At 45.5% G+C, this 23818-nt stretch overlaps 2 protein-coding genes across 2 annotated transcripts in view; both read left to right on the top strand.

The window, feature by feature from the left end:
- The window catches only part of LOC128047338 (cyclic AMP-dependent transcription factor ATF-7), a 96610-nt gene extending 76670 nt beyond the window's left edge, over nt 1-19940 (top strand). Inside the window, exons 6-12 of the mRNA XM_052639482.1 lie at nt 1207-1364; nt 2414-2513; nt 3036-3149; nt 3728-3880; nt 6885-7082; nt 8344-8452; nt 14469-19940. Of these exons, the coding sequence (XP_052495442.1) occupies nt 1207-1364; nt 2414-2513; nt 3036-3149; nt 3728-3880; nt 6885-7082; nt 8344-8452; nt 14469-14686 (1050 nt within the window). The 3' untranslated portion in view covers nt 14687-19940. The remainder of the gene's footprint in view (nt 1-1206; nt 1365-2413; nt 2514-3035; nt 3150-3727; nt 3881-6884; nt 7083-8343; nt 8453-14468) is intronic.
- Nucleotides 19941-22921: 2981 nt separating this feature from the next.
- On the top strand, nt 22922-23736 carry NPFF (neuropeptide FF-amide peptide precursor). Its single transcript, XM_052639483.1, has 3 exons — nt 22922-23029; nt 23393-23514; nt 23619-23736. Exons 1-3 carry the CDS (start codon nt 22922-22924, stop codon nt 23734-23736), a joined length of 348 nt encoding a protein of 115 aa, XP_052495443.1.
- Nucleotides 23737-23818: the final 82 nt, after the last annotated feature.

Raw genomic sequence — 23818 nt, forward strand, 5'->3', positions numbered from 1 at the left:
TAGATCATATATGTTGTACTACTTCAATTAATAAGTGAAAATGAAAACTCACATGATTCATAAATTGAACATTAAACCATTTAGAAAAAAATTCTTCCCAGAGGAACATTTTTAAGTGATTCAAAGGGAATATTTATGAGAATTCTTAGTGTTACTTTTTTAAAGCAAACACTTTGTGAGATATCATTTTTTATAAATTTATTTAAATATAGTACACATACAGAAATGCACATAAATTGTCAGTATACAGCTTACTGAATTTTCACAAAGTTTACAGTGTATGTAACTAACACTTTGAAAATATTATCAGAACCTCAGGAGTCTCCTTATGCCCCCTTCCAGTCTCTACTGTGCTACCTGTGGTTATTATTTAGTATCCACTGTGGATAGAGCATCTGTACCTCATCTTAACCTTCCTCCAAAACTAGTTTGCTAACATCTCAAAACTATCCCCTCCATAAACATTGTAGCTATCCTCCCCTCCTCCTCTTTCCAGCAGCAGCCAGGTCCTAGAGGCTGCTTAGAGATGTTTTCAGGGCCACTATGGGCACTGGCATTCTAAGGTCCTAATGGGTTAACAATGGGAAGCAGTTTGTTTTATCACAATATGGTCATTATTCAAACTTCCGTAGTCCTTTTTTTAAGGGGTCTATAGGAGATACCGGATCGCCTTATCACCAGTCTTATACTTTTTTCCCATTAGAGATCAGTAGACACTTGAGCATCAAGTTTAGGATGAAAGTACCTGGATTATGAAAAATTATATCGCTCCTGGAATTTCCCTTTTGGTCCAGTGGTTAAGACTCCATGCTTCCACTACAGGGGATGCAGGTTCAATCCCTGATCAGGGAACTAAGATCCTACATGCTGCACAGCATGGCCCCAAAACAAACAAAAATTATATCACTCCTTAGAATTTATGTGATACTGTAATGCTTCTACAGAGATTTCAAGTGGTCTTCCAACTGTCATCCCACTCATATTGCCATTATCCCTGGAAGGGCGATAACCAAAGGTCTTAACTCAGCATTCCATCTGAATGGGTTAGTGAGGTGTGAGTCCATGATCACCATGGAATCAGGTCACAATTTACCTTAGCAGCCTGAGTGCTCTTTCCAATAAATTTATACTGAATTTTACCAGCCCTGTATTTCCCTATAAGCAGCCCGTTAAAGCATTTTGTGATCTGTTGGTTCTTCTCGCCAGGATGTTGCCCCAAAGCCTGTTGTGATCTCTACTCCCACGCCTACCATCGTACGCCCGGGCTCCCTGCCTCTCCATTTGGGCTATGATCCACTTCACCCAACCCTTCCTTCCCCAACCTCCGTCATCACACAGGCTCCCCCATCCAACAGGCAACTGGGGTAAGTATAGAGAGCAGGGAGAAGCAGCAAAGCTTGAATCTATTTGCTCTGTATGAAATTATTTTATAAAATAGAGACTGTTTCTGAATTCTCAAGGAAAATAAGTTACTGAGATTGTGTCTCAAAATGAATTTTTTTAACCCCATAAACAGAATCTTCTTTACCTTTTTAGTAGCCAAGCAAGTATTTATTTGAGCGTGTACTTCCTTAATTTGGAGGTTTAATACTTATTCAGCCTAAAAGAAGAATCCTTTGAACTTTAGGCAGTTCATTATAATGGTTGAGGTCACACAGGGAAGTATATATTTAGTTCTTGGCCTCAATGTTATAGAAGTTTATGGAGGAACTACTGAATGAGGGGCTGAAACCCAGTAAGTCATCTTTTTTTAAGTCTGGTTGTTCCCCTCAGTCCCAGTTAAGGCTCTTGGTCTTTGCTATTCCTAATTTTGTCTGTCTATTTGTCTTCACTCCTAGCATGGCCCATGCAGATTTCCTAATGGGATGACTTAAGATCCTGTCTCCAGGTACCCATGGGTTAAGAGGTTGTTGTCAGGCTTCAGCCTCTGAAAGCTTATTGTTCTCTAGACCCATTAAGAAAAATACAAAGGGCTGGCTTCCTTCTTAGACAGTAGAACAAAACATGGAAAGGAACAGGAGTAACTTACTCAGATTTGGCTATCATATGACATAATTCAGCCTTACAAAATGGCAACTTTGGTAGAAGTAGTCCTTGTCTAAGGTAGCACAGAATTTATACATGCCAGTGGTAGGAATGTTTATTTATTTGTTCTAAACTCAATAGTTAGCTTCCCACCCACTTGAATTCAGTGGTGTTTGCTTAATTTGCAAGGTGTAAAGGTCTTGCCATTTCTCTCCATCTATAAGGTAAGGTAAGTAGCATGTCCTGCTTTATCTGCCATCATGAAGGTGTCAACATTTTACAGTGTTACCATAACTAGAAAAGACTGGCAAATCTGCTATAATTACAGGAGGAAGATCATTGGCAAAAGGGTCTGTATTGTGAGCATTTCACTTCGCGTCTCCTCTAGGTCTCCCACCGGCTCCCTCCCTCTCGTCATGCATCTTGCTAATGGACAGACCATGCCTGTGCTGCCAGGGCCTCCAGTACAGATGCCTTCTGTTATATCGGTGAGCTCTGTAGTTGGGGCAGCCAACCCAGCAACACACGAACCCCTCCCTTCCACCTGAATGCTCATAAACACACATGAGCCCCAGGGAAGCAGGGGCTCTGGTCTGTATTAGTTGAGCGTGGCAGCCTGCCCATACTTTTCACTAACCTCTGCCAGTCCAGCACTATGGAACACTAGACAAAGGCTCATCTGGACCGTTGGCTCCTGGTCTAGGAATTGATCTTGCCAGCCTGCTGATTGGCTTATTTCACTTGGCACTAAGTACCTCACAAATTGCCCACCACTTTCCTCAAGATACAGCCTCAGCCTTTCCCATAGAAACTGTCACAGCACTGAAGGATTTAGATCCCCTATCCTGTAGTGCTCCATGAGGGAAGGTATTTCCCAGACTTTCTGCATGGGCAGGGTGCATAGAACAGGCCCTAATGTGCCAGCCTCAAAAACACTTCATTTGGGGAAACTGTTGCCCTACTAATAGCATTATGTCCCCTTCTGATTTTTCTTCCTTCTCTTGATCTAGCTGGCCAGACCTGTGTCTATGGTGCCCAACATTCCTGGTATCCCTGGCCCACCAGTTAACAGCAGTGGTTCCATTTCTCCCTCTGGCCACCCTATGCCATCAGAAGCCAAGATGGTGAGTACATCCCAACCTGGAGCAATGCTGGCCCTTCTGAAAGAAGTGGTATCTTCTGGGGCTTGCAGAGCTAAAAGACCTACCCAGTTGCGGGGTCTGGAGAAGAATAGACCCTGATTCATGACTCTTATCTCCTCTCTGCCACCTTTAGAGCCTGGTACACAGGCAATAGCAGTGAAAAGAAGCAGCACAGATTGTTTGGATGGAGCTCTTGCTGTTTCAGTTCCAGGGTGACAGATGGAGGGTGGATGAGTGGGCAGGAGAGCTGGCCAAGAGGTGAATAACTGCGTAACCAGCCCCTGGCCAGGTTCCAGGGTAGAGCTTTCATCTGGACTCTATCGCTTCAACAACCCCCACCCTCCAACTGTGCCCAGGATGATAGTGAGGGAACCGAGTAGGTATTTTAGGGGTCATGTGCGCTCTTTCTCTCTATGTCATTTTCTTTTAATCCCTTTGTTAAGGGAAAATCAGTGTGGGAATTTTGTCTGTAAGGCCAGTAATAAAATCTAAGCCCACTTTTCTCACCGTTAATAAAATCTCACCCTTGACAAGCTATTTTTTCTTATCTTTTACCACAGAGACTAAAAGCTACCCTAACCCACCAGGTCTCCTCAATCAATGGTGGCTGTGGAATGGTGGTGGGGACTGCCAGCACCATGGTGACAGCCCGTCCAGAGCAAAGCCAGATCCTCATCCAGCACCCTGACGCCCCATCCCCTGCCCAGCCACAGGTCAGCAGACCCTTGGATGGGGGCACCAGCTTGTCGCTATTACTCTTTAAGTCATGTCTGTTTTTTCAAGGAGCAGGGAAATGAAGGAGGAATGGATTTCAGCCTTCTGGGCTTCAACTTGTACTTTGTTTCTTGTTGACAGTGTGACAGTAGCAAAATGCACTCTGTTTTATCCATCCTTTTGTTAGACAGAGTGCAAGCAGACTGGGTAATGCAGAACTGCCACAGAGGAGGTCTCAGTTTCTGTTTTCTGCTTTTTTGTTATTTCTACATGTGAGTGCTCTATCTGCAGTGCCCTCTAAAATGTGACAGAACCTCATTTCAAGCTACTTTATACAACAAAGTCTCTAGTCTCTCCTGTCTTAACCCCCACCAACCCCCAAAAAACTTAATTGATTATACAAAAATCAGATACTAACAATATATTAATAAAATATGATGTCACAGCATTAAGATGGCTCAGTAAACAAACACATACCCTGAAAAACACTTTTTCCTTATCAATTTAATCTCTTTTTATCAGGAGAAATTAAAGTCTTAAAAAAGCCAGAGAGATCTACTTTAGAAGCCCAATTCTTTTGTTTCAAGGAGACCTCAGTTTTACTAAGTTTCGTTGGAAACCGAGTAAGCCTTGGTTTCGTATTGTCTGTACTGGTTAGGTGACAACAACCTGGTATCAGTTTGTAGAGTTACATCTTTGGCCCATCCCCTTTTCCTGATGTCATCACCTGCTTCATCAGTTACCACCACATGTCCTAACATTTAATGACCATATGCTGCCTTAAAGCTTGGCCAACAACGAAAGCTTTCATTTGAGTTTTCTTGTTAGAAGCTAAGCCTGCCCACCTTCCTGTAACCCCTTCTGATGCCAGTCCCTTCTAAAAATGGTAAAGCAGCAGCCCCCTTGCCCAAACTGTGCTGCTTCCCCTTGAGGAAATGACATGACTTCATTTTTAGTTACCACTAAATCCTTTCCTCCTTATTCTTCCCAAGTTTCTCTTGGTCTTTTCTCTTACCTCCGTTCCCTGCATGTATTATTAAGTTGCCTATAAGAGAATAGGAATCCATCGTTTGCTTTTCCCCATTCTCCTCCTCAATCACCAGTCTTTACGTGTGCACCAGTGAGCTCGGGACAAAGAGCAAGTTGAAAATCACAAGAGAATCTGTGTAAACTTCCTTTAGTACAGTGAGAAGCAGCAACCCCAAGGCCTGTAGCTCATTAAAATGAGTTTGAAATTTCTTCTCCACTTTTTTTCTTTTGGGGGAGAGACTATTAATCTGAATAATTAAAATTATCTCTTCATTATCTATATTACTGGAGACTATGATTCAGTAGGGCCTGAAGTAGAATAAGATTCTGTTTTCTTATGAGTTTATGTTTATCCTCATGCAACTGATTTGAGCTCTGGCATTTGGAAACTACCAGTATAGATGTTCTCTAATAGCAACAGATTCAGGAAGAATTCATTTTTGGCATTGTTTTACATTACATAGTTTCTTTTATACAGATGGCTGACCTTTCTATATTTTAATTTTGGCCATTATTATAAGATTGGTCTCTCTTCTTTGAATACATACCAGCTAACAGAAAAGGAAGATGATTCAAAAGTGCTTTAGAAACAAGAGACATCAGCCTTAAGTTTAAAAACAAAAGATAAGGGCTTTCCTATTGGTCCGATAGTTAAGAATACACCTTGAAATGCAAGGGACACCAGTTTGATCCCTGGTCTGGGAAGATCCCACATGCCATGGGTCAGCGGAGCTCGTGCACCACAACCACCGAAGCCCGAGTACCCTAGAACCCATGCTCCACGAGTGAAGCCACCATAATGAGAAGCCCTCACAAAGCAACTGGAGAGTAGACCCCACCACCACAACTAGAGAAAGCCCACGCACAGCAACAATGACCCAGCACAGCCAAAAATAAATAAATATTTTTTTTAAAAAAAAGATGGTCTCGAGGACTTCCCTGGTGGTCCAGTGGTTAAGACTTCACCTTCCTATGCAAGGGGTGCAGGTTTGATCCCTGGTCTGGAAGCTAAGTTCCACATGCCTCGAGACCAAAGAAACATTTTTTAAAAAAGCTAAATTGTAATAAGTTCAAGAAGAACCTTAAAAAATAAAAAAAAGATGGTCTTAAATCACCAATTTGTAAAGGGATTTGAAAATATTTTTCTCTTGAAAGACAAACAGAACAAACAAAGCAGGAAGCAGGGCCATTGTTGAGGATGACTAATAACTGATTATAAATAAAAAGAATATACTAGGGGTTCCCTGGTGGCCTAATGGTTAAGATTCCAGGCTTTCACTGCCACGGCCCAGGTTTAGGAAATGGCAACACATTCCAGTGTTCTTGCCTGGAGAATCCCAGAGACAGAGGAGCCTGGTGGGCTGCCATCTATGGGGTCGCGCGGAGTTGGACACAACTGACGCGACTTAGCAGCAGCAGCAGCAGCACGGAACTGAGATCCCTCAAGCCTCGTGGTACAGCAAAAAAAAAAAAAAAAAAATGCTAATTCATATATCTCCATGATAGCTCGTATCTCATTGATGGTAAATTCTCTTCTCCTTTTCTGAAACTTATAGCATGCAGTTGTTTGTCTATTTTGCTTGGCCAAATCAGTAATTCTCCAATTTTTCATTCCACAGTCTCCCTGAAAGTTCCCCTGACACTTCTGATTATAATTTCCCTGCCCACCATATTTACTGTTAAGAAACAAAAAATGATCCTAGTTTCATTTTTGTCTGTCTGTCTCAGAAATAATCAAAGTTTCCAACTGAACTGTAGTTTGTCTAAGTATGGAACTGAGAAGACTGAAAGGAAACAGGGGGCAGAATGAGGAACTACTGCAGAAGAGAAGCTAAGGGACATAGCGAGGAGACTTGCTGTGGTGACAGAGGCTGGTAGATCCTTTAACCAGATCTTTGCCAGATCTTACGTCAGGTTTAATTTGGAAAGGATTGACATTCCCTTCAAGTAACTCCTCTTCCTTCTGGGCAACAGGTCTCGCCAGCCCAACCCACTCCTAGCACTGGAGGCCGACGTCGGCGCACGGTTGATGAAGACCCAGATGAGCGGCGACAGCGCTTTCTGGAGCGCAACCGGGCTGCAGCCTCCCGCTGCCGTCAAAAGCGGAAGCTGTGGGTGTCCTCCCTAGAGAAGAAGGCTGAGGAACTCACTTCTCAGAACATTCAGCTGAGTGTGAGTGGGTCCTGGGTGCTTATTAGCATTGTTGAATCTGGAAAGTGATGTTGAATCATGAGAAAGTGGGACAATATAGTAGAAGATGATAATTCTTTAAATTAAGATGGATTCAGAACATATGCCAGGAAGAATACAGAAAGAGTGTCTTACCAGTCAGACTTGAAATCTCTTCCTTGGGGACTGGAAAGAACACTCACCATCTAATCCCAAGTCTGCTACAGAATGAGTCATCCATAGACCCTTTTGGATGAAGGAAAATAAATGAAGTGCCCCAGGGTGCTCTCTTAAATCATCAGTAAAATCTGACTGGTAGTGGAACACCTAGAGGGAAAGTATTTGTCCAGATAATGCAGCTTAATAAAAGAAAGAAAGAAAAAAGGCCTCTCTGACCTTCTGAGATGGCCTAACTCTGCCTATGAAGTGTGTTTCTTCCCCGAATGAGCTTTCTTTCACTTAAAAAAAGAAGAGAAAAAACCACACAAGTACAAATAGAACAGTTATAATCCAGATATTTTCTTGAATATTTTTCCCTTCTTCTGATTTTTAAAAAATATTCAGTTCAAAGGTAATATATTTATATAACATATATGTAGTGTACACATACATACACACACAGAAGTATAGATTAAAAATAAAGTCTCTCTACAGTATGTCTTTCCCAGTCTCATTCTGTTTCTTGTAGATAAGTTTGTACCTACCAGATCTATATATATTTCCAATATTTTTTTCATTTTTCAGCTTTTGTAGGGGAGCCATGGAGGGACTATATATCTGTTTTAACACAAAGCAGTTATCTTCTGGAGATCTAGTCATGTATACAGAGAACCTACCTCATTTTTTTCAATAGCTGTACAGTGTAGCATTCCATAGTTTTGTTATAAGATCCAGATATTTATAATGTTTTTAATTTTTTGCCAGAACAGCAGTGCTGCAGTGTACATTGTATGCACTTGAGTAAATAGCTCTGTTAAATAGATTCCTAGAAGTAGGCTTATGTATTATTAATTTTTGTGCAATCATATTTACCCTACAAAGGAGTAATTTTTCTGTGTAAAATTCCTACTATCATTGTAAGCAGCTTCTGTCAATGAATTTGTGGCCATATTGGCCCTGGGCTGTCTGAATCCTTGCTGGATCTTTTCTAGATGTGAAGGAGAAAATCCAGGCAGCCTTCTGTCCTCACTCTGAGGATAGTCACTGGGGCTTCAAGAGTAGAGCATGAATTTTCTTCATATTCTTTTCTTACCTTCCTCCTCAGAATGAAGTCACATTACTACGCAATGAGGTGGCTCAGTTGAAACAGCTACTGTTAGCTCATAAAGACTGCCCAGTCACAGCACTACAGAAAAAGACTCAAGGCTATTTAGGTGAGTGGCTCACAACCTAAACAATGTCAGTCAGTCAGTAAACTGCATGTAATGAGTGTCTCAACTGTTTATAATTTTACAACCCCATTCTGGATGTTCGGGGGGGCCCAGACAAATGAGTGAGCAGCCTTTGTGGGACAACCAGTCTTGCCAAAAAAAATTCTTGAGAACAGTGTAGTTATCCTAATTATCTATCCTTTTGGAGATAAAGGGTAGCAATATATATTGGGTACCTGTTTTATATGAGGCACTGAACCATCTTCCCAGTTCTCTCATGAAATAGATATTACTTCCATTTATACTCACTCATATTAGTCTCTTACCTGAAGTTACACCGCTGGTGCAGTGGCAGACCCAGGATTCACATCCAGCTCTTCCTTATTCCAAAGCTACCATCTTAGTCTAAAGAGGATATAACAGCAGATGATACCTTGGGGTTTGTCAAGCATTGAGATTTGGCGGTATGTTTCTAATGACAGGATAATGTTGGTTTCTTTTTGTAATCTGTGAACGCATAATAAAGGGCTAGGAAGAGCTGGTCACAGTCATGCTTGGGATAAGCACAATCCGGAAATTAAAATTACTGTGAATAATTTGCTTATGGACAGTAAAAACTAATCATTTCCCTTTACAAATTAAATTCATAGAAATGTTGGCTATCAAATTTTGATATATTGAATTATTTTTCCACTAACTCTCTTTATCATTTCAAAGATAAGTTCCCATAGAAAGAGCGTGACCACATCACCAATTTTAAACATCTCTATTTAAATTTAATTTAAATAAAAACTCACTGGAAAAGACCCTGATGCTGGAAAAGATTGAGGGTAAGAGGAGAAGGGAGCGACAGAGGATGAGATGGTTGGGTGGCATCACCAACTCAATGAACACGAGTTTGAGCAAACTCTGAGAGATAGTGAAGGACAGGGAAGCCTGGTGTGCTGCAGTTCATGGAGTCACAAAGTCAGACACGACTTAGCAAATGAACAACAATTTTAATTTTAATGTGTACCTCAGAGTACATTCATTCATCCAGCAGATATTGATTGAACCTGTTCTAGGTGCTGTTTTACATGCTGAGGGCGTAATGGAACCAAATAGATTAAAGTCCCTGCCTGTAAGGGGCTTATATTTTAGTGGGTGAGACAGACAATAAACGAGATAAATAGGTACAATATATTATGTCAGATAAGAGTAAGTGCTTAGAAGAAAAAAATAAAACAGGAAAGATGAATATGATGCAGCAGGGTTGAAATTTTAGACGAGGTGTTTTTAACTTGGAATTGAGAGAGCTAGCCACACATTAATACGGGAGAAAAGTACTGCAAGCAAGGGCAGCAGCAAATGCAAAGACCCCAAGTGGGAGCATGATCCACACATTCTGGAATCATCAGGGAGGCCAGTGTGGCCGGATTGGAGAGAGGGGACTGGAGAGTATTTGGAGATAAGGCAGGAGGGGTCACGGAGCCTTTTTCTGGAGGGCCTCATCGATCATAGAGGGGGCTTCAGGTTTCGCTCTATTTTGGGGACCCACTAGAGGGTTTTCAGCACAATAGCAATATGACTGGTCTGACTTAGTTTGAACAGGGCCAGTCTGTTAGAGAATGAGGAATGAATGGGCAGAAGCAGGCAGTCTGCTTAAGAGGCTTATCACAGTCATGAGCAAAAGGATGGAGCCTTGTACCAGTTGGTGGTAGTGAAAGTGGTGAGAAGGGATTTAATTCAGGATATATTTTGAAGTTAGAGTAACAAGGTTTGATGGTGGCTAGATGGGACAGTATATGTGAGGAAAAAGAAGAATCAAAAATTGCATCAAAAAAAAAAATTGCACCACATTGTTTGGCCTGAGCACCTACAGAAACAGAGTTGCATTGATTGAAATGGGGCAAGTGTAGGAACAAGTGCACTGGATGGTGTATTAGGAGCTCAGATTTGGAAGCCTCTTAGGCTTGCAGGTGGTGCTGTCAAGCAGGCATTTGCATGGGTCTGCAATTCCAAGGAAAAGCTGAAGGCAGTCAGCAGAAGATGGTTAGTTTTTAAAGCCGTGTAACTGGATGAGATGCTATTGTCAAGACAGAGTGCATAGGTAGAAAAGAGAAGTTCCAAGACTGAGCCCAGGGTACTCCAACATTTAGGGGTCAGGGAGATGAGAAGGGACCCATAAAAGACACTGAGAATGAGCAGCCAAACAGGTAGGAGGAAAACCAGCTGAGTTAGCTGGGTGTGGTGTTCTGTAAGCCAAGATAAGAAAGTATTTCAGGAAGTTTAGTGATTAGCTATTTCAAATCCTTTTGATGGGCGAAGGAAGACAGTTCAGTTCAGTTCAGTCGCTCAGTCGTGTCCGACTCTTTGTGACCCCATGAATCGCAGCACGCCAGGCCTCCCTGTTCATCACCATCTCCCGGAGTTCACTCAGACTCACGTCCATCGAGTCCGTGATGCCATCCAGCCATCTCATCCTCGGTCGTCCCCTTCTCCTCCTGTCCCCCATCCCTCCCAGCATCAGTCTTTTCCAGTGAGTCAACTCTTCTCATGAGGTGGCCAAAGTACTGGAATTTCAGCTTTAGCATCATTCCTTCCAAAGAAATCCCAGGGTTGATCTCCTTCAGAATGGACTGGTTGGATCTCCTTGCAATCCAAAGGACTCTCAAGAATCTTCTCCAACACCACAGTTCAAAAGCATCAATTCTTCGGTGCTCAGCCTTCTTCACAGTCCAACTCTCACATCCATACATGACCACTGGAAAAACCATAGCCTTGACTAGACGGACCTTAGTCGGCAAAGTAATGTCTGTGCTTTTGAATATACTATCTAGGTTGGTCATAACTATTCTTCCAAGGAGTAAGTGTCTTTTAATTTCATGGCTGCAGTCACCATCTGCAGTGATTTTGGAGCCCAAAAAAATAAAGTCTGACACTGTTTCCACTGTTTCCCCATCTATTTCCCATGAAGTGATGGGACCGGATGCCATGATCTTCGTTTTCTGAATGTTGACCTTTAAGCCAACTTTTTCGCTCTCCTCTTTCACTTTCATCAAGAGGCTTTTTAGCTCCTCTTCACTTTCTGCCATAAGGGTGGTGTCATCTGCATATCTGAGGTTATTGATATTTCTCCCAGCAGTCTTGATTCCAGCTTGTGTTTCTTCCAATCCAGAGTTTCTCATGATAAGCAGGGTGACAATATACAGCCTTGATGTACTCCTTTTCCTATTTGAAACCAGTCTGTTGTTCCATGTCCAGTTCTAACTGTTGCTTCCTGACCTGCATACAGATTTCTCAGGAGGCAGGATAGGTGGTCTGGGATTCCCATCTCTTTCAAAGTTGTCCACAGTTTATTGTGATCCACACAGTCAAAGGCTTTGGCATAGTCAATAAAGCAGAAATAGATGTTTTTCTGGAACTCTCTTGCTTTTTCGATGATCCAGCGGATGTTGGCAATTTGATCTCTGGTTCCTCTGCCTTTTCTAAAACCAGCTTGAACATCAGGGAGTTCACGGTTCACATATTGCTGAAGCCTGGCTTGGAGAATTTTGAGCATTACTTTACTAGCGTGTGAGATGAGTGCAATTGTGCGGTAGTTTGAGCATTCTTTGGCACTGCCTTTCTTTGGAATTGGAATGAAACCTGACCTTTTCCCGTCCTGTGGCCACTGCTGAGTTTTCCAAATTTGCTGGCATATTGAGTGCAGCACTTTCACAGCATCATCTTTCAGGATTTGAAATAGCTCCACTGGAATTCCATCACCTCCACTAGCTTTGTTCGTAGTGATGCTTTCTAAGGCCCACTTGACTTCACTTTCCAAGATGTCTGGCTCTAGATTAGTGATCACATCATCATGATTATCTGGGTCGTGAAGATCTTTTTTGTACAGTTCTTCCATGTATTCTTGCCACCTCTTAATATCTTCTGCTTCTGTTAGGTCCAGACCATTTCTGTCCTTTATCGAGCCCATCTTTGCATGAAATGTTCCCTTGGTATCTCTAATTTTCTTGAAGAGATCTCTAGTCTTTCCCATTCTCTTGTTTTCCTCTCTTTCTTTGCATTGATCGCTGAAGAAGGCTTTCTTATCCCTTCTTGCTATTCTTTGGAACTCTGCATTCAGATGCTTCTATCTTTCCTTTTTTCCTTTGCTTTTCACCTCTCTTCTTTTCACAGCTATTTGTAAGGCCTCCCCAGACAGCCGTTTTGCTTTTTTGCATTTCTTTTCCATAGGGATGGTCTTGAGCCCTGTCTCCTGTACAATGTCACGAACCTCCATCCATAGTTCATCAGATCTAGGCCCTTAAATCTATTTCTCACTTCCACTGTATAATCATAAGGGATTTGATTTAGGTCATACCTGAATGGTCTAGCAGTTTTCCCTATTTTCTTCAATTTGAGTCTGAATTTGGTAATAAGGAGTTCATGATCTGAGCCACAGTCAGCTCCTGGTCTTGTTTTTGCTGACTGTATAGAGCTTCTCCATCTTTGGCTGCATAGAATATAATCAGTCTGATTTCACTGTTGACCATCTGGTGATGTCCATGTGTAGAGTCTTCTCTTGTGTTGTTGGAAGAGGGTGTTTGCTATGACCAGTGCATTTTCTTGGCAAAACTCTATTAGTCTTTGCCCTGCTTCATTCCGTATTCCAAGGCCAAATTTGCCTGTTACTCCAGGTGTTTCTTGACTTCCTACTTTTGCATTCCAGTCCCCTATAATGAAAAGGACATCTTTTTTGGGTGTTAGTTCTAAAAGGTCTTGTAGGTCTTCATAAAACTGTTCAACTTCAGCTTCTTCAGCGTTACTGGTTGGGGCATAGGAAGACAAGGACTGAGTGTTTATCAGTATGAAGTCTGTATACAGTAGGGTTTCTATTCAATCCCTACAAGAACTCTGACAGGAAGTTAGTCTTTGAATTCACTTGTTACAGCAAAGATATATTTAGTTCCTACTGGGTGGTGTGGACATTGCAGTGAGTGCCTTACACAAGACCAGCGAGACACTGTCCTGTCTTTGAGAGACTCATAGGTCCCCTAGACTGGGAACTTCCTGAGGACTGGAAGCCTGTTTATTCTTTGTATACCCCAGTGCCTGGCACACAGCCAATACTTGGTAAATCTTTGCTGAATAAATGAAGTATGCTCTGAAAGCACAAACGATGAAATAGTTAAATTTCCTGAGCATAACAGAAAGAAGGTTTCACAGAGGAGGTAATATTTAATTTGTGAAAGAAGACCCAGGGATTTATCAGGAGATCAAAAATACAGCCAACTGTTGGAATTTTCCCTTACTCTACACATCTGTGTTTAAAGAGCCAGAGAGGCTATCCAGTGCTTAATGAAACTCCCTGACTGTTGAGCAGCATGTGGATACCTTTGTATGCACCTCAGACACTTGTGTTTAGTAGTAAAATGTTATTGTCACTTTACGTGGCGTGGTATAACTCAGAGTAAATGTGTTAAATCATTAATGCCTAGCTAGTTGACAGTCAGGAGGGTCTGACAGACCTCATGTACTTGGTTGTTAACAACCTTGGCCAAGGACTGGTCATTCATAACATGATTTGAGTGTAGCTTAGTATTTATTAGGTTTATCTGTAGTGCAACTTTATGCTAAAGGAATGAATATTAAAAATAATAGAATAATTGCAGTGCTGTGAGCATTAATGAGAGGATAGCTTAAAAAGAGAGATTTATTTCAAATCACCTTTAAAGACATGAATAAGAGGAAGAGTGTTCCATCGGGTTAATGAACTATGCAGAGACCGAGAAGCCAGGTAGTGTAATTAACATGTTGGGGATTTGGTTTATTGGGATGAATAGGTTAATTTTGGCCTAGCTTACTTCCCTTCTCACAACTAGTGGTTTCTTAGCCCATTTGTGCCTTAGAAGCCAAGATTCTAGGAGGTTTCTTCCACTAAAAATAAGGGCTTCGTTTTCTTTGGGGTCCGTTAGAATTATGGGGAAAGGCAGTTCTGCCTACTTCCACATTCTGTTTCCTAACCACTTGCTCTGTTTTTGGCCCTGCTTCCTGACAGAAAGCCCCAAGGAAAGCTCAGAGCCAACGGGTTCACCAGCCCCTGTGATTCAACACAGCTCAGCAACAGCCCCGAGCAATGGCCTCAGCGTTCGCTCTGCAGCCGAAGCTGTGGCCACCTCAGTCCTCACTCAGATGGCCAGCCAAAGGACAGAACTGGGCATGCCCATACAGTCGCATGTGATCATGACCCCACAGTCTCAGTCTGCGGGCAGATGATGCCTCCCCTGGTGGAGGGGTCCCCAGCCAGAGCTCGCCCGCCCGAGAGCCAAGAGAGATGTCATCTTATCCTCTCCCGTCTGCCTTGGACACGGTGATATGGGGGAGGGAACTGCGTGTTGTGAGTAATGGTCAAATGTGGGGCTTTTCTCACACAGTCATCTACGTTGACACCTGTACTAGGAGCCTCCCAGCCCCAGAGCCACATAGATCATTCCCCAAGAGGGAAGTTTCTGATGTACCCACAGCCAAAGGCCTTCATGGATGGTCTGAACAATCACCCTGCCCGTGCACGTGTACCTGTTTCTTAACACTAACGCTTGCACTTCTGGGATTCAGTTTCTCAGTTGCCTCTCTTCCCACCCAGCCGTGGATGATACCTTCTTGATGCTTAGCAGCATGCCACTTCCTGCTCGGTAGAGGGAGGCTAGAGTTGACAGCATATCACTGCTGACCCGTCCCTAGCCACCCCGTGGACTCAGGACTTCGTCTCCCAGTAGCTGCTTATTGGTCCCATTTTCCCCTTCATAAATTCTAGTTAAAACATTGACTTACGGAGAATGTAAGGTTACCTCTGATGTATGAAATAGCAGTATTTCCCAGCTCTTCCATAAACTTTAGCCCTTCTCCCTACCAGCCACCAAAAACAAAAAGAAATGAAATCTTAAAAGTTCTAGTACTTTCTCATTTATTTCAGAGCTCTTTGGGTACCTCATTTTCTCTCTTGAGTTTTCCCAGTCTAGTGGTGGGGTCTTTTCCACCTCCCACTAAGCCTTAGCAAATTCATCTTGTGGCCTTATTAGATACGGCTCAGTAGTGAAAAGAGAAAACGCCCAGGATCTGACTGGCTGATTCCCTTCCCCTCCCTGCTCTATCCTCCAGGACAGGCAGGAACAATGTAGTTTTAAAGCTTGTTCCATCAGGTTACTGGATTGATTATGTTTTACAACAGTATATCAGCCAAAGCATACATACTCCTTTTGGTCATCTTTACACTCCTGTGTCTCTCTCTGTCTTCGTCCCCCTGCCTGCATCCCTGCCACTGTCTCTCTTCTGTAATTAGTTCTGATGCAGCCCTCTGGAGGCTGTCCTGTGGGAGACTTCTGTGCTCCCTCACTCCCCTCACCCCCATCTCCCAGCCTCACATGCCCGTCCTCTTTTATGAGCAAGGGTCTTACATGCACGAACAAGCCTCACTGATCTACCTTCTGTCTCTTTCGCGACGCCAAGCCTGGCCTCGAGGCCTCCTGGTTCTGTAGTGTTTCTTACGCTCTTTTCTGCTCTCTGCCCCCTGGATGTGATGCTTCTCTGAAGTCTAAGCCCCAGGACTCCAAGGCATCCTAGCCAAGGTACGGAGTGGGTTTTCTCGAGTATGAGGTAGGTTGGAAGGAGGCGCAGGAAGGGGAGGTGGAATACTGATGTCCACCAAAGAGCCCTGTTTGTTGAAAGGTCCAACCTGCTGGGAAATTAGTGACTATTGCTCTCAGCCATTCTTACTTTGAAAAGTTGGGTTGCAGGGGGGACATTTTTATCCCTCTTGCCCCTTCCCCATTAAGACTTCTCGTCTTCCTTTGGCTCTGAGCTATGCAATTTCTACCAAGGCCATAGGAAGCAGTCCAAAGCCAGAGGCCTGTGGATAGATAGGTCAGCTTTAATAGCCCTTCAGTATGAATCCCTTCCAGTTGTCCCAGAGCCACTTTCTACCATCTGCCCATGCCAGTAATGTCCCTTTCTCTCTGTCTCTCTCTCTCTTTCCTACCTCCATCTTATACATGCATACAGAGTAACTGCCAGCTTCCTTTCTTATCTTCCAAAATTGGCTGTCAGAGAGGAATGAGGAAATGGTCTAAACTACAAGATCCCTGTCTCCTCAGACTGATAAACTGGTGAGCCAGCCAGATGACATGTTTACTGCATTTGTTTTTAATTTCCCCTCCTGTGTTCAGAGCTGGTGCTGAAGAAGCCACACCTGGTGAAGAGAAGGGAGAGAAAAACATGGTTCTCATCCTCCCCCACCCAGGACCCAACAGGAACAGCCCCTGAGGTGACTCAGACTAGCAAACGGCACGACAGATGGTCAGGATGCAGGTTACCACCTCCGGGGACTCTGCTTGCCTTTAAAACTTCCCAGCCATACTTATGCTCAGGACGTTTCCTGTAGATGGTTGCTCTCTGGGATTTTCTCCCGCCTTAGCTGTGTTTCATATTTTGTTATCTTGATTGCCCGCTAGTAGCCTTGCCCTAAAGCTTGACTGTGTTTATGGCTCCTAAGGAGCCTTCATAAGACCCCTGGCTGCTATTCTTCCCCCTTTAGTCAAGTGTCCTTCAAGTTAAGAATCAGGTTGGCACTGCACCTGTGTGCTGCCTCACCACTTGACCTTGAGGGAAGTTGGAGTCCCTGCTGGTCTTCCCTGGGTAGGATGTCTAATTTACGGAGAGGGTCTTAATTTCTTAGTCCCCATGCCTAAGTAAGTCCTTATTTTATTTTCGTCAGTGGGAAGTTAGTCCTGGGGACCTGAGAGGCATTGGCAGAACCTTAGTAGAGCAGCAGCGAGATGGGGAAGGGACACAACAGGACCTCCCCCACCCATACAGCTCTCTTGTTGGTCCTCGGTCTCACTGAGAAGGCAGAACAATTTCTTGCGCTGAAGCCTCTCCTGTAGTCAAGGAGAATGACACTTACCTTGTTACTGCGGCCAGCTGTGTGGACACTCACCCCGCTCCTTGCCTTCCAGACCCATCTGAACCAGAACAAACATCATGAAGCGTGTCACTTATTCCTTCTTAAGGACCATGGCCTTTCTATGGGCCTAAGGGCTGGGAATGGGCTTCCCTGGTGGCTCAGATGGTAAAGACTCTGCCTGCAATGCAGGAGACCCAAGTTCCATCCCTGGGCCAAGAAGATCCCCTGGAGAAGGGAATGACCACCCATTCCAGTATTCTTGCCTGGAAACTTCCATGGACAGAGGAGCCTGGCAGGTTGCAGTCCGTGGGATTGTAAACGATTGGACACAACTGAGCGACTAACACTTTCTCTTTTAAGGGAAGACATTTTCTGAAAGGGCAATACTGATGCCTTGGGACTTTTCTAAGTGAACACAGGAGTCAGTCCTCCCACTCACTCCAAGGACACAGCTGCTAGAGATGCAAGGCCATAGAGGAAGGGGCCAGAACCAGGTCTTCTGGTTCACAGACGTTATGCCACGTTGTCTTAAAGCTTGTTTAGAGTTGAAAAGTCTGAGAAAGCCTCCCACTCTATTAGGAAGGACTAGAAGGAGTAGGAGCTCCTTTGCTTCATCTTTCCCTGTTGGTTGTACGTCCCAAATCTGGCTTCCTTTGGCCTCTGGCCCTCTCCTTGGCCCTAAGCCCTAGACTCTACACTCTTGGTGGCAGTAAGGAGGAGATGGCCTGACTGAACCACGTTTTGCTGCCTTCCCTGCGCCTGTTCTGTTGTTCCGATTCCTTTCCTGATTTACTGCCCTCCAGCACCACTCATCCCGGTAGACAGGGTGCTTAACCATAACAACGCCCCAACTACAGCCTGAACCACCAAGCAGACACCAAAGTGTTCCTCCCCTGTTTGTTCACACTGAGAGGCTCCTTGAAAGGTGCTAGCCCTGAGACAGCTCTTTCCCACAAAGATCCCATTTCTTTCCTAACTTCCTTCTCATCCCCAAGTCATTATTTTTCAGTAATATTATACATTGTATACACAGGAAGGAAATGTACTCTTTTTTTTTTTGTTAATGTCATAACCAGTCTGTTTAGAATCCAGTCCTTCTAGCTGTATATCACATATGCCTTTGTTGATACGCTCTTTCTGCTTTCTTTAGACTTTTGTTTGACAGGGGTGGAGGAAAGAGCAGGACAAGTGAGGATCCTAAGGCAAATTAAAGGATCCTGCCCCACAACCCTACTTAAGCCTCTCACAACCCTAATCATTCCCGTCATCGTAGAGAACTGATTTCTCTGCTTCTGCATGCACACTTGCAGGCGCACACAGGCCTAAATGCCACACTCCAGGGCGGTGACCCGGCAGGAATGAGCAGCGATGGTTGCTGGCCAGCATTCCCTCCCTCCAGACCAGCTCATTCGTTTCTGTTTGGGGTAAAGTTCTTCCCCAGAATGAGAAGGGGCTGGAGAGTGTAGGGCAGCTTAAGGCAGCTTATGTCCTTGGCAGATGCAGGTTTGTATCACAGCTGCTAGAGTTTCTCTTTTTAATAGGGGCTGGTAGCCTAGAGCTGTCTCATCAGCATTAACTTCTGGTGAGTGACGTTTTAGCTGTAGGAAGTGGCTATGAGCACTAGTTTCACTGACTTTCCCTTCGGGCAGTGGTTCTCAGTGTGGTCTGGGACCAGCAGGACCGTCATCTGAGAACTTGTTAGACATGCACGCTCGGGCCCCATTCCAGACATACTGAATCAGAAATTCTGGGGATGGGTTCTGACAAGCACTCAGAGCCGTTCTCAGACACACTGAAGTTTGAGAACCATTGCCTTAGGGGCAAGCTGGGAAGTCCCTGTAGGGTGTCCCATCCTCTGCCTTAGCACTAACATTTTTCCATTTTGTCCAGTCCCTCCCTCCACTGCTATTAAAACAATAACAACATCACTCATCTCAAAATCTAGATTTGTCTTCCTCTACTTACCCCTAAAACCTGTCCTGCGTGGATCCGGACAGGAGTTGGCCCATACTCCCTTGCAGACGGATTACGTCATGTTCTTTGTTACAGGAAGGACCAGCTGTCCTGTTCTCCCACCCACCCCACCCCCCAACACACCTTTCAGGCCGGGAGATGAGCCTCCAGCCCCAGCAGTGGAAGCTAGTCTCCTGACATAGTACCTGAAAAGAAAGCGGTGTGTATCTGTGGTCCTGTCTCTGTTCATCTGTATATCTTTGACATGTAGCAGCACCTCTCCATGTCATTAAGGAACTTGACTCTGGGTCTGGGTTTCCCCGGGCCCCAGTGGTGGACTTTGACAGGCAGGAGGATGAAGTGCTACAGGCTGTTTTGTTACAAAACTGTCTTCCTTTCTCCCCCCACCCACTTCAGCATGATCCCTGTGAGCAGGTTCTCACAGTCTCTGGGACGGGGCTGAGGCAGAGGCTTCGCTCTATTCTCCCTTCCCGTCCCTCCTCCTCTCCCCTCGCCACATAGCAGTTACCCCGGCCATGCCTTCTCCCTCTCCCAACCTTGCCCTGACATATATTGTGCCTTATTTATGCTGCAAATATAACATTAAACTATGAAGAGAACCACTGTTCTGTCTGATGCTTCAATCTACAAGTCCCGTTCTCTCTGGGAACTCACTGGGCTCTCATGCCTGTGATCTTCACTCTCCCAATTCTTAGGACGGAAAGAGCTGGCATTCTTATTCCTCCTTTTTATGCAGGGGAAGACACAGCCTAGAGGAGGTGGGTGGTTTGTAGGAATTACATAACACACCAGAAGGCTCAGCTCTGTGCACTGCCCTGGGGACAAGGGCCCTCGGCATCATGAGAGCCCGCGTAGAAAGAACTTGGAGATCAGACGATGTTGGAAGGCAGGTGAAGTGGGAGCCCGCCTAGAAAGAACTCGGAGATCAGACGATGTTGGAAGGCAGGTGAAGTGGCCTCTTAGCCTTTCAGCATTTTGTCCCCACTTCCCACAATTAGAAAATAATAAGCCCTACCCTCAAGAAGCTAGGAGTGCACGGAGACTTAGAGAAGCATTCTGTGATTCTGTGAGTCTGCGGGTGTGGGAAGAAGAGAATCTAGAAATGAGAGGTGGAGTTTCTTAAGCAGATAAGATAGTTCACAAGAAAAACAGGTAGTGCTCAAGAACTGTGAGGAGGTGTGGGGCAGTCACTACCAATGTCTTGTATCTATGTAATCCTTGATACCACAAATGAGGAGGGTGAGCAGGCTGAAGAAGCTGACTGGGAGATAGCCAGCTGCCTCCAGGGGAGTTTCCAGAAGCAGAGGTGATTTACATGCCATTCGTGGCTGATGTTTGGTACAACTGACATAAACAGGGAGCTCCAGTCTCTGGGAGACCAGGAAAGGCAGTGTGGTCTTCACTGTGGTCAAGAGCACAGGAGAATCCAGAGAATGGCAAAGGAAGTTGCTGGAGGCCAAATACCGAAGCCACGATTGAGAGGCTTTGGAGGCAGAGATGAAACAGCAGGACAGTTTCCCAAGTTAAAAGAATTAACCCATTCTAACTTCTAGCCAAAGGAGAGACCCATCACCTCCATCCTGGACACAGGAAGCCCCTAGAACTGCTTTCTGAATCAGCCTCAGTTCAGATCCATCTGTCAGTGGTGATCAGAGAAATAACAGGATAAAGGTGTTTGGTGAGCCCCTCTGCTTGGTGGGGTGCTAGGTGCTTTGCGTTCATCACGTCACTTGCCGTTCACAAGCGCTCTGGATAACAGTTGCCTTCTGTTACGGATGACAAGGTGTAGGTTGAGACCCTCGGCCAAGGCACACGGTGAAGTGTTAAGAGCTGCATTAAAACCTTTCGACCTGGAGGCTGCTCTGCAGCGCCCCACCCGCCTCAGACCCTGCTCCTCTGAACTTTGTCGGACAAGGACCTCAGTATGGTGCACGATCCCTTTCCCACGGAAAACCATCTACCCGTGGACCTGGCGCTTCAAGTGGTGAAACTGTAGGATACGATGACGATGAATGTCAGGCTCTGTGCTTGGTACCATCCAGGAGACAGACCTCACAGAAAGGTGCACCCTAACAGTGTATGGATAGAAACGAGTGTTAGGCCATCCAGACCAAAACCTGCTCTCAACTACCGTTCCAAAGTGTGAGTTGGTTCCTGGATGCCTCACTTTAAAGAACGTGAATGCTTCCCAACTCTACAGAGGAGAAGAATCCCAGTCTGTCTTCGAACATGGGAAAGGCTTGTAATGTGAGTGATGACAGGTCCACTCAGAGTGGGGCAAACCAGAACCCCTGGTGGAGGCCACAAGATGAAAGCTAACTCCTTGCAAGGATGATTCTGTCTGGACTTCTCAGGAGATGGAAATTCCCAGGGACCCGGATGTGCAAAGACAATCACAGCTAGTGTTTTAAGGACCCCTCCTCTATGCCAGGGTTACCAAAAGCGTCTCAAACAATGTTCCCCTTTGAAAGTGCTTCTTTTTAACACTGCCATGTTTTAAGTGAAGAAACTTCACTTACAGAGAGCTAAGCATCTTGCCCAAAGCTGATTCATAGGCCCTTTATGTCATGACACCTCTCTGGCGTCAGCTAAAGAACCGCACTGGTGGGGGTACTGAGGAAGGACTAGGATCAGAAGGGTGACTTTGAAGGGAATACTTCCTGAGAGGCAGTGACTGATTTTTCCTAAGGGGGATTCTAGGTACCTGCCCCCAATCAGCCAGAGGCAGAGCCAGGAAGAGGCTGGACTGCCTAGAGGGAGGTGGACAAAAACAACAATCTAAGCCCAGGATCCTGCCCCTGCCTTTCTGGGACTCTGATGTCAGGGCCTTAGGACCTCGCCTTCATTGAACTCTACTCCAGAGAAGAAATGGCCAGGCCGACCGTGCCCGGCCGTGGCCGCAGGGGGGCAGCAGTGCCTCGGTGCTCTCGCAAAGTGGGGCTGGCCCAGAGAAGTGCTGGTGAAGACGGAGTCTGTCTCCACTTTCTGGGGGCTCTGAAACTTGTCTCCCGTACCTCACTTTTCTCTCCACAGGCACATCTCAGAGTAGTGATTCCATTTTTAACCCTCCAAGAGGCATGTCCACGTGGGTGTAAATGGGCCAGGAGGCCCTGCCTGCAGCCTCCCCAGTCCCCAGACGGAATCACCCTGACTCTTTCCTCCTTCCTTTCCAGGACATGATGCCTAGCCTGACAGGCCTTTCTCTGTATTTTATTTTACAAGCTAGCTAAGAGAGAAGGTGATCCATTGGCGCTCTCCAACCTGTAGAGGGATTGGGAGTTCTTGAAGGCCCCCCAGGGCTCTGACAAAGCATCTGCAATTAATGATGCTTCTTGAGCTCTGGAGACAGGATTTATGCATCTAATAAAGTCTGTAACTCCAAGCTTAGGGGCTGGGGCCGGAGGCTGAGAGCAGGAAGTCCCACGAGGGCCGGGAAGGGGGGTCCCAGGCGGCTGTTAATGGAGCTGTGCACTTCCATTGCCTTCTCTAGATTCCCCCTCAGGCGGCTGTGGGAGGTGAGGAACAGGGGGACAGCAGGTATAAGAGGCGGGTGTGGCCACAGCAAGGCAGACGGCAGCATGGACGCCAGGCAGGCAGCATCACTGCTGCTGGTGCTGCTGTTAGTAACAGACAGGAGCCATGCTGAAGGACCGGGGGGCTGGGATGGAGGAGACCAGATCTTCACGGTAAGTGAGCATGCCTGTCCCCGTCTCACCATTTTCTCGGACCTCGGTTTGAGACTTCTAGAGAAAGGAATGGCAACCCACTCTAGTATTCTTACCTGGAGAATCCCGTGGACAGAGGAGCCTGGCAGGCTACAGTCCATGGGGTGACAAAGAGTCGGACACGACTGAGTGACTGAAAACAACAGCTTGACACTTACACTCCAGGTTCAAATACTCTGGCTGCCTGGGTCACTGGGTCCTCACATCTGAGGAAATGACTCCTTAGCCTCCTACAACTTGCCCTGGAGGTCACTCCCTTCCCCTTGTGATCTAAATCCCCAAGGCCCTCACCCATCTTCCTTCCCGGATGGCTCCATACCACAGGGGGAAGACAGTGGTGCCCACCCACCACAGGATGCTCAGACCCCCAGGTCGCTCCTGCGCTCCCTGCTCCAGGCCATGCAGAGACCTGGCCGGAGTCCAGCCTTCCTGTTTCAGCCCCAGAGGTGAGTCTAGGAGGGACAGAGGCAAGGCCAGGGCTGAAGGGAGAGGAGTGGGAGGAAAGGGGGGATCTGGAAGGACCCATAGCTGAGGGTGGATCTCTCCTAAGGTTTGGCAGAAACACCCGGGGCTCCTGGAGCAACAAAAGACGGAGTCCCCGAGCTGGAGAGGGGCTGAGTTCCCCCTTTTGGAGCCTGGCTGCCCCTCAGCGCTTCGGGAAGAAGTGACATGTCATCTGAGGTTTGCATTCAAGGCCCACACCCCAAACTGCCATGTGTCCCCTGCAAATAAAGCTGTCTGGCTTCTGAA

The sequence above is a fragment of the Budorcas taxicolor genome, chromosome 5 (genome assembly GCF_023091745.1).
Source record: "Budorcas taxicolor isolate Tak-1 chromosome 5, Takin1.1, whole genome shotgun sequence".
NCBI lineage: Eukaryota > Metazoa > Chordata > Mammalia > Artiodactyla > Bovidae > Budorcas > Budorcas taxicolor.

Coding starts and splice junctions, on each gene's coding strand:
- NPFF (XM_052639483.1), top strand. CDS start 22,922: ATGGACGCCAGGCAGGCAGCATCACTGCTGCTGGTGCTGCTGTTAGTA. Junction 23,030..23,392: donor GAGGAGACCAGATCTTCACG/GTAAGTGAGCAT, acceptor TCCATACCACAG/GGGGAAGACAGTGGTGCCCA. Junction 23,515..23,618: donor TTCCTGTTTCAGCCCCAGAG/GTGAGTCTAGGA, acceptor ATCTCTCCTAAG/GTTTGGCAGAAACACCCGGG.